We start from the raw sequence: 10,844 nt of genomic DNA, 5'->3' as shown, positions 1-10,844 counted from the left end.
ATTATTATTATTATTATTATTATTATTATTATTATTATTATTATTATTATTTACGTTATTTATACCGCACCCTTCAGCCCTAATGGCTCTCAGAGCAGCTTACAATTATTATTTTTAATAAGACAGTTCCCTGCCCTCAGGCTTACAATCTAAAAGACACGACACAAAAGGAGAAGGGAATGGTGGAGGGAAAGGGGATGAAGTCCAGTGGTTCTTCTCTCCCTCTGATGCCTGGACCAAGGCAGATGGACTAGAGGGAGGGCTCTTCTCTCCCTCCCAGGCCAAAGGATGACAGTTATGGAGGGAGGAGCCTCCATCTTCAGGCTAGCCCCTGGTGGAGCTGGGCCAGCCTATTAACTCCCTCCCTATACTGTGCCACTGAGCTATGGTCCTTCCCCAAATGATCTGACCTCCTTTCTCTCCCTTTATGGGATTTCTTCTCTAGCACAATAGGCAAAAGCTGCTCAAATCAGTATAGAAAAGGTTATTTTAGAACTAAAGTTATTTTAGGATTCTAGGCATTCCAAATTATGAAAATTGTAGTCCAAACAAGTAACTTTTCCAAGTTCTGGGCACAGTCTTGTATGCGATTAGTTATTCTAGCCAGCTTCAGAATGGAATACACACATTACCCTTGTTTGAGGTTACAGTTAACCCAAAGTAACTCTTTGATATGCTTGAAGCCTGGATACATACATCCTGCTTTGAAAAGAAGATAAGATATTTCATCATGTTCCCCTCTTATCACAAGCAGTTAGTGAGACTAATGCAGCAGAACTCTGAAAAATTGTGGCAAGCTCCCTGAAAACTATAACAATTGCACATTCATCGGTCATATCTTCTTCGCTTTTTGAATAACTCCACTGATACAAGGACAGCTGGAGGCTTTTATATTTTAAATAAAACCGTCTGCTTGAGGAAAAAGTACATATATATAGGGTGGATGCATATAAACACAATCTCTCAAGGCTTTGCAACTTCACCCCAGAAAATATATCCTGTAGTTTAGAAACACCATCACAAAAAGAACATACAAGTGAAGCAATTTCATGGTATATTCCATAATCTGTGGTTAAACATACTTTGATTAGGACCACTCCTAACATGGTGGGCAATCTTTCAAGATTTCCACTTTTAGGGCAAAATGTAACAAAAAGCAGGGTGTGGGTGGTGAGGAAATAAAAGCCGACTTGATGGTTTGAAGGCATGGTATGCAGAGCTACAGCCTCTCTGTGGAAAACCAGTTGTATGCCAGGAGGCACAGAAATGTATAGGCTCGATCCAACCTAGGGAAGGAAGGAATTCTGGGAAACCAGCAACATTGAGCTGGAAATATTTATGCAGCCATTAAAAGTGTTGGATGCAATTCCATAGAGAAGAGATGGCCAGGAGAGATAACAGCAGCCCTGTTTTCCTTATAGGATAAGGTCCCTATGCCTTTAAAGAGGTGCCTGGAAACAAGCAGCAAATCAGTGAGACTTTTCTTCTGCACTGCTAAGGAAGGAAGCTTATTTATACCAAGTAAGACCAGTGGTCCATCCTGCTCACTGTTGTCTACACCATGAGTGACAAAACGCAGATCAGATGCTGGATGTTCCCACCAACCTCTTTTAGCACCCTAAATCCACAGAACAACCAAAAAATTAAGAGGTGCTAAAACTTTTCAGAGTGGTGTTTTTCCTTTTTAACACTCCCCCCTACCCCAAACCTCACAAAATCCCACAAACCACCTGAAACCCAGCTGAAATTCCAAAAATTGCAAACCTCTATCAACTTATAGTCACTTCTTGGCCACATTCCTGGGCATAGTGGGATTGACATTAGAGAAAAAATATAGGACTGGATTATTGTTTGAGAAAAACCAAGGCGGGATACAGACCGCCCATTTGGAGCGGCCTGCACCCGCCCCTTTCCCTGATGGATCGGGGCCTGAGCAGCCACAGCAGGAGCCCCAGAGGCCCCCATCCGCCGCTTTTCCAGGCCTCAGGGAAGCGGCAAAAGGCCGCTTCCCTGCAGCCTGGAAAGGGGTATCCTTGGGGCTTCATGCCCCAAGGATACCCCAACAGTGACAGGGAGACAGAGAAAGGGGCCCCTTTCTCTTCAGTATCGCTGGCGCGGTCGTGTAAAGGCCGCGCCAGGGATACATGGCACGAAAGGAGCTCTGTTTTGGAGCTCCTTTTGGTGCCGCTGAAAGGGCACCATAAGCGCCCTTCAGCGGCGCCAGGACATAACGGTCGTGCCCACCATTTGGACACGACGCAGCCATTATGTCAAAATGGCGGTGCCTGTGAGTACAGGGCGCCACCATTTTGACGCCCCCGTCACGTGCTAGGGGTGAGGCCGGTATGGACGCTGTGTCCTTGGCCAACCCCTGGCACGTGACAGGGCCACCACATACGCCAGTATGTACAGCACCCAAATTATTATAAAAGAGATTACTGTATTTCACTTCCAGTTAGGTGAAAAGCAAGACAATTAACCTGTTAGCAAAGAACAAAAAGCTAAATAGCAAGGGGGAAAGTATCGTTCAATGAGATATACTCACCTCCAGCCACAGTCAGGCCAATTACATGTGTATGGCTTTTCCCCAGTGTGGCGTCGGAAGTGTGCTTTGAGGTGAGAACTCTTGGTGTACATCTTGGTGCAGCCAGGATGTGTGCACTTGTGGACTCTAATGGTGGAAGGAGAGACCTTGGGGAGTTTGGCCTCAATGCTCCTTGCACTCTCAAGAACTCCTGGTCTCAGCGTCACAGGCAAAGGGGCAATTCGTACATACTTTTGGTCTGTGCCTGTTGTAGGGTTTTGGACAACCTGAGGAAGAACAGTCATGCTCTGGCCTTGCATTTTGATGACTAACTGTGTCACTCTGACACCACCATTAAGGCTCTGGGGGGATGAGCTACCTTCATTCACTTGGATGGGTTGAATCTGAAGGACAACAGGGATCGACCCTAAGGTCCCAGGTATGTTTGTACCATCAGTCACCACTCTGGTCTGAACAGAGCTTGGAAGCCCATCATCCAGAGCGGGTTCTGTAACAGACTGTTCTCCAAGACTGCCCAAGTTGATTTCAGATTTTATCTCCAATGGCTGTTTCTCATTGAGCTCATCCTTGAGAAGTGCCATTTTCTCATTCAGGAACTCTTCAATCTCCTCCAGTGTAGGAATGAAGTCCCTAGAGAGTTCTGCACATACATCTGGTAATTTGAGGTAAGCTTCATAGACAGTGGTTTGTGGCTTCTCCATTTCCTTTATTTTTGATAGAGAGACACCTATCTCTGATGTGCAAATTAGGTTGGAAATCAGTTTGGGGTTAGATTCTTGTTCCCCACTATAGTCTTGCAGATTTAATGGTGGCATCGCAGGCTTGAGAGCACCTGATGTATTGTCTAGCTGAATAGAAGCCAAAGTAACCAGTGGTCCTGAAGCAGACACCAGTTTGTTATGAATTACTGAGACCATTGGTGTCTTGCTCATAAACAAGTATACAAATAGAGGTATATATAACTGTTAAGTAGTCAGTTGAAAATGATGAAGCTTGGAAAGCTATAGGGTAGACCCACCTGTAAGAAGACAAACACAAGAAGGCCCTCAATTTAAAATGACAATACAGGAAACAAGAGGCAGAAGACCCAAAAGGTCTACATTCTAACAACAGGTGCAAGATATGTCAAACTATATGATAACATTTAGTATAAAAACATTTTACATTCATATTTTTTCTTGGAATCTATCACAACATTATCTAGGATTTTGTTCTTTCAATGGAAATTAAATGTATTCCTTCGGACTGGACTGGGGTTAACTTTCTCAGCAGCAAAGTCTTGATATCCGCCATACTTCTGAAAATAAACCAATTAATTTGGGAGACAATCATGTTTTCTACCTATATCATCATTGGAGTTATTTTTTTTAATTAATTTATTGAATTTATATCTTATCTTTTCCCCAAAATGGGATATGATACTTCTTTTTGGCCGAATTTTGTAAATTTTGCAACAAAATGCAATTTTGACTTTCAATCCCACTGTATAATTTTACAATTAGGATTTGAAATTGTATGCATTCTGACAGTAATTTTGTTGTTTAAATTAAAAAAAACCTTGTGTTTCAAATACAAGAATCTATCAAGAAAGGGTCTAGGTAAACTCAGTAAAAATAGAAGTCACAATTTCAAGCTAGGTACACTCAACAAGTTTAGCATAACTATTAGTAGGCCATCACTAGTGAGTATACACATCCCTGTCTCCATCAAAAGATCCAAGGGGACTAAATGAACATTACAGTACAGATGCAAATATACATCAAACACAGAACCAGGCAATTCCCACAATCCCAGACAAAATGGCTTCAATCCTCACCAACACTCCCCCCAAAATTCTAGGCTGTACAAAGGACAAAATGGTTCCTCTCAGCTTGATGTAGCAAAGCCAACTGGACTGGCAATTGGTGTAGCAACCTCTGCTATCCCTGAAAGCAGAAGGCTAGCTTGGGAGCCCAGTTCAAGTCATGCTGCACTCAAGATTCTGTCTGCTCCTTGCCCATCATCCCTTGCTGTCCTTGTATTCATGTTTAGGTCCCAGCCAACATAACACATTGAATGTAGTAGTTTAAAACAATCTGCATGTTCTCTGATATCTTAATAGATCAAATAATAGAGATAATTTCTTTAATGGTTTCCAACTTAAGACATATCTTCTAGTACAACTTCTTTCATAAAAGTAAGAATGTTGTTCTTAACATGGGGATTAAGCCTGTGTATAGTATGACCAATAAATTCTAAGAAATATTACATAATCTTCACAAAGTCCCAGTCTGCCACCTGAAAATATCAAATGGGGAAACAACATTTGTCCCTTCAATAATTTCTCTAATTGTTTGTACAGTTGGCCCTTCTTATACATGGATTTTGTCCGCTGTATTTGAAAGGGATCTTGCACCCTTTGACCTCTCACCCTTTTAAATGTATGGAATTCCTATAGATTTGTCCATAGCACTCTCTTTACTATTACTATCTTCCCAAATTGCTGAAAGTCAAACTAGAAATTCAGGAAAGCATTCCTGAATATACACACCCAGCATTTAAAGTACTTAATGGCCTGCCAGCAGCAAACATCCAGGTCAAAGAGTTGGCATTGCACAATAAATTTCATAATACCATTCACAACAGTGTCTCTAACTCCCACTCCAGGTGTTTCCAAGGTAAACGAAAAGATTTGTGAGGAACCAATCTCATTCTTGTTTCTCTCTCCCTCTAAGGTCCAAAACACACTGTAGAAATTATCCACTTTGACACCACTTTAACTGCCCTGGCTCAGTGCTAAGGGATTTTGGGAACTGTTGTTCTGTGAGATATTTAGCCTTCTCTGTCAGAGAGCTCTGTTGCCACAACAAACTACAGTTCTTAGGATTCCCTAACATTGAGCCAGGACAGTTAAAGTGGTCAAACTGCAGGGACGTAGCTAGGATTTTAGGAAGGGGGGGGGGGTTTCAGACTAAGTGTCACCATTATAATGGGGCTTGGGCATGGCAGCGCAGCAGCACGCACCATTCATTTTTCTAATGGAAGGGGGGGTCCAGACCCCAAGAACCCCCCCCCTTGGCTACATCCCTGTCAAACTGGATTATTTCTGCAATGCATTTTGGACCTAAGATTGTTTACTAGTAGCACCTCATAAAATTAAGAGCAGAATTTGTTGAATGTGTGGGATTCCACCTTCTCTCTGTGTGTGCATTTTCAGACAAGTCTGCTGGTTAAGCTAGCAAGTGTACAGAACTAGAAACATCACAATGGTTAGATTTCTGAGATTTCGTGGACTTCAGTTGACACTTTTTTCCACTGCTAAACCCTTAATTTTAACTACCATATGTACTCAACTATATGTCAACCTCATGTATAAGTGAAGGGCAAGTTTGGGGGCCAAAATTATGGATTTTGACATTACCTGTGCATAAGTTGAGGATAAAACTTAGCAGCACGTAACAAAAGATGTAAAGAATGAAGTAAAGGAAAATGATGCTAAAGATGTTTTAAAAAATTGACAGGCGTAACTGTTTTTGCTCACCTGAAAGGCAGGATGGATGAGATAGTAGAGGGGGTTGATGCTTCTTTCAAGGTGCTCTGAGAAGAGATTCAGCTCTCACCTTTCACCAAGGCATGGTTCCCTTTTTGATAAGAGTTAAAGTACAGTACTGACACTGACCCATGGATAAGTCACCACAAGTTTTTGGGGTCGATTTTTGACTAAAATTTCTAGACTGATACATGAGTATATACAGTATATCTCAGGGTTTTCCCCTTAACTGGACATCTCCCGTTACTTTTTTGAATAGCTATGAAACTTCAAAAGGAGATTTAATTAGGATGGCTGGCAGCCTGTTAGTTACTTACATCTTCATAAACTGACTTATGCAAAGGTGAATTATGATGTTGCACAATGCTAACATTCTCAGGAGGAGAGGAGAGATGTAGCTATGTCTCTGGGACAACTGCACAAATGGAGCCATCAGTGTGGCCACTGCACAATGATCCCAATGCACAACATGTCCTAATGCCCACATTGCACAAGTGGGTTTTCAAATCTTTTCAAACTACTACAATTGAAGAATTAAGACACCTATTCATAGTGATACAATTCCATGGTGTAAATGAAACCTCTGTCACCAATCTAAAACCATAGAAAAATTCATATGGTGCAGGAGATCCATCCCATCTAAACATTAGGAAGAACTTCAAAATGGTAAAAGCTGTTTGACAGTGAAATATATGCTGCCTTGGAGAGTGGTGGAGTCTCCTTCTTTGAAGGTTTTTAAGCAGAGGCTGAGTGGCAATCTGTCAGGAATGGGTGTGTTCCTATATGGCAGGGGGTTGGACTGGATGGCTCTTGTGGTCTCTTCCAACTCTGTGATTCTAGGTGATATTTCAAATAACTTGGCCTTAAAATGGAAATGATAGAGAATTGTTGTAATATAGTTGAACCATCTGGACTTAAGGTGTACTTAAGAACCAGCTGAGGTTTTCATATTGTCTTCAAAGTCATCTACATGTACAACACATCACAGTAGTCTTGTCTAAAGGCAACTAGTGTTGCATGACTGAGATTAGATTCACTCTCTACACACATGATGAGAACTCATGCACTATCCCTAAGGAGAAAAGAGACTTTCCTGGCTATTGCTGCCACCACCTATCCTTTCACAAACAATGCCAAACCAAGATGAAGCACACAAAATTACTTTGGACTACAACTCCACATGCAGCCTGACAAGCTGAACTGTAGTCCAAAAAGGTAACTTTCCAAGCTCTGATAAAGACAGCCTACTCCCAAAAGTTGATGTGAACTTGGTCCTTCAGAGAGAGTGCAGCTCCATCTAGAACCATTTTGCTTTGACCAGCTAGTTTACTTGTTTTCCATACCTTCATCTTCTCTCTAAGTTCCAGGTGACTTTCCAACAACAGTTACAAAACCATCTCCTGAACCTGTTCAAGAGTTCAATGGCTTCCTCAGAATCTGAAAGATAGAAAATAGATGCTGTGTGTCACCACTGTATTGCTGGCTCCAAGCACACAGTGGATGTAACCCAGTGATTACAAAGAGACTTTAAAAAGCATTAGGGACAAGATCAAAGCTTACAATACCCCATATGCCAAATGCCATGTGACATAACAAAAATCCCATGTCACCGCTTCTAAGAATACCCCTCCAGAAAGGTCAGGGGTCATGACAACATTGTGCATCTGAAAGCCAATCTAGCCAACCAATCCAGGAGGACACCATGGTTGGTGATATCAAAAACCATACACTGATCCAGAACTGATAGCATCACACTTGCTTCTCCATGCATTCTTCAGCATTAGCCGTAGAGTGACCCCAGCTATTTCTAAACCAAAACCCAGCCTAAAACCAAATTTCAATAGTTCTAAATAGTACGTGTCCTTCAAGATTATCTGGAGTTGAGAAGCCACAATCCACTGTAACACCTTACTCAGTTAGAAAAATGGACATGGAGAAGTAATTGTTCTTAATCATATGATCAACATTTGTTTGGGGTTTGTTTGCTTTTTTAAAGGAAGTTCCTCATAATTCTCTCCTTAAAGACAGCAGGAACAACCCAGTTTCTGAGGAGCACTGACTAGCTGAGATCCTACATCAATGTAACTTTACACTCAACCGAGTTACATCAGAAACGTGCATTGATGAACTGTAACTGAATGTGAAAACAAATGTCCAATGAATGATTGCATTATGCAATGCACAGTGGCACCACATGAAATTGTATGTACAACTCTGCTTTCACAACTTCCAGCTGAATATGGAATTCTGCATTGGATAAAAATGTCCAGCTGCCTCTAAGGTCCATAGTTCCACTCAGCTCCTACAGATTTCAGCAGGCTGGATAAAGGTTCAGAGCAGAAGTGACAGACTTCAGTCTTCTAAGAAACTTACCACATCTCAAAGTGAACAAGCTGAAAAATAACCATTACAATAAAAGATTATGTTTTATGAGCATCCATCTCTGACTCCCTTTAAATGGAAGGCCTGAATCCTATTGGTGTGGTGTAGTGGTTTAATCATTGGACTATTACTCTGGAGATCAGGGTTCAAATCCCAGCTTGGCCATGTAAACCCACTTGGTGACCTTGGGCAAGTCACACCCTCTCAGCCTCAGAGGATGGCAAGGGCAAACCTCCTCTGAACAAACCTTGCCAATAAGAAAATAAAAACTGTAATGTGTAATGTAATGTAAAAACTGTAAAACTTTAGGGTCCTCATAAGTTGGAAACAACTTGAAGGCACACAATGCACAATGTGTCTGTGAAGAGTGAATTGGTTTTGCTGTTGTTGTTGTTGTTGTTGTTTTAAAAACCACTTTTATACAAAGGGTTCTTGCAATGGGAAAGCCAAGGTGAGCTTCAAGGAGTTTGCTTTCCCCTCAGGAAAGCTTTTCTGAAGTTTGAGTGCCTAGTGTTCTTTCTAGATGCCTCAGAGTGCTCAAGCTCCTGGTGGGAGTCAGAAGAGTGTCAGTGTGACCCCCTAAAACCCTCACAGGAGGAAGGAAGAGGCCTTAGTAAAGGCCAAATATTAGCTGTGGAAAAGTTTGAAACTGGGACCGCCAAAGTCAGGCACCCTTCCCGAGACTTCTGACCCTTCTCTATGAAAAGAATTGGCTCCCAACCCAGCCAAGGGTGCCTTTATTCCCTACCTACATCACTTCCAGACACCTCACCCGCACTGCAGCAATAATCCGTTTGGCCATCGTTTTAACTGCCCTGGCTCCAGGTTATGGAATTCTGGGAAGAGTAGTTGGTTATGGCACCAAAGAAAAGTTCCAAACACTCAATATCAATATAAATCCATGCTTCTGACCATGATGCTCCAAATGGAGGACTTTTTGGAATTCTTCCTGGACAGAAGGCTGGAAATAGAAGACAGGTCCTGGAAAGAGGGTGGCCAGATGTCCTCCCCGCCAAGGAAGAACAGGCACCACAGAATGCAGGACATTCAAGAAAAATGGAGCACATGACCAAATAAAAGTGCAAAACACTTGGTATAAATATATACATTCATCCCTCCATATTCACTGAGGTTAGGGCACAGGACCCCCGTGAATTTGGAAAAACTGCAAATAACAAAAACACCATGATTTTAACCTGAGAGGACACCTCTCTAGGAATCTCTAGGTCCTCCAGTGCAACTCTGTGGTCATTATCTGCCGGACATTGACCATAGAATTGTGCTGGAGGGGCTACAAATGTCTAGTGGAGTCTTCTCTCTAGGAATTGCTAGGTCCTTCAGTGAGACTTTTGCTTAAAGTTGACCACAGAGTTGTGCAGAACGACCTAGGGAGAACATTTTAATAAAATCTGTGAATAATCAAATCTGCAAAAGTCAAAGTGGCAAATATGGAGGGATGAGTTTAAATCCATGCTTCTGAGCCCTGATCCAAATGGAGGACGTTTGGAATTCCTCCTGGACAGAAGAGACTGAAATGGAGGGCATGTCCTGGGAAAGGAGGACTCCTGGTCACCCTGGGGACCCTCCAGCTTCTCCAAAGGAGGAGCCCGATTCCTGCTCTTCTTCTTCTTCCTCCTCCTCCTCCTCCTCCTTCCTTGCCAACCCAGAGCCCTTACCAGCCTGTTCTGCCTGAGGACAGTCTCCCTTCCTTCCTGGCCAGCCATCCATCCGCCTGGGTCTCTCTCTCTCTCTCTCTCTTTCTCTGCTCACATGATGCTTGGAAAGTGCCAAGCGGATCTTGGGGCGGCCCTCCCTTCCTCTCGAGAGGCTTGGCTCTCTGCGGAGGCTCCATTGGGCAGCAGGGCAAAGGGGCTCGCCTGCCTGGACCTCCCTCGGAAGGAAGGAGCCTAGTTCAGCCACAGCTCAGGCGTCCACAGCTTTGAAATATTCAGACACAGACACACCACAGACGTGCTCCAAAGCACACCCTGATTTTGCCATTTTATAGAAAGGGATTCAATTTGATTCTGCTCTTGTATTTAATGGGACTTCAATATCCACAGATTTTGGTCTCCAAAAGGGTCCTGGAAGTTGGAACCAAACAGCGGATACCAACAGCATCAAGCACTGCCAAGATGGGAGAGCATGGCATAGTGGTTTGAGCATTGGACTGTGACTCTGGAGACCAGGGTTCAGTTTCCAGTTTGACCATGAAGCTGAGTGAGGTTGGGCAAGTCACACTCTCTCAGCCTCAGGAGAAGGCAAAGGCAAACCTTTCCAAGGAAAGCCCATGCTAGGGTCGCCTTAGGGCCACCAAAAACTGGAAATGGCTTGAAGGCACACAACAGACAGACAGACAGAGATGATGAAAGAGAGAAACTAAACAGG

The 10,844-nt window shown here is 42.9% G+C and overlaps 1 protein-coding gene across 3 annotated transcripts in view; it reads right to left on the bottom strand.

The window, feature by feature from the left end:
• LOC121929255 (Krueppel-like factor 15) overlaps positions 1–10,258 on the bottom strand; it is a 14,651-nt gene extending 4,393 nt beyond the window's left edge. Inside the window, exons 1-4 of one of the 3 annotated variants that reach the window (XM_042464622.1) lie at positions 10,133–10,258; positions 7,418–7,511; positions 6,066–6,165; positions 2,546–3,563 (exon numbers count right to left, since the gene is read on the bottom strand). In XM_042464622.1, the coding sequence (XP_042320556.1) occupies positions 2,546–3,477 (932 nt within the window). In that variant the 5' untranslated portion in view covers positions 3,478–3,563; positions 6,066–6,165; positions 7,418–7,511; positions 10,133–10,258. The remainder of the gene's footprint in view (positions 1–2,545; positions 3,564–6,065; positions 6,166–7,417; positions 7,512–10,132) is intronic. The other 2 variants (XM_042464621.1, XM_042464623.1) reach the window with 2 other exon arrangements.
• Positions 10,259–10,844: the final 586 nt, after the last annotated feature.

This window comes from Sceloporus undulatus, chromosome 4 (assembly GCF_019175285.1).
Source record: "Sceloporus undulatus isolate JIND9_A2432 ecotype Alabama chromosome 4, SceUnd_v1.1, whole genome shotgun sequence".
Classification (NCBI taxonomy): Eukaryota; Metazoa; Chordata; class Lepidosauria; order Squamata; family Phrynosomatidae; genus Sceloporus; species Sceloporus undulatus.
This window is presented reverse-complemented; position numbering and strand designations above follow the sequence as displayed.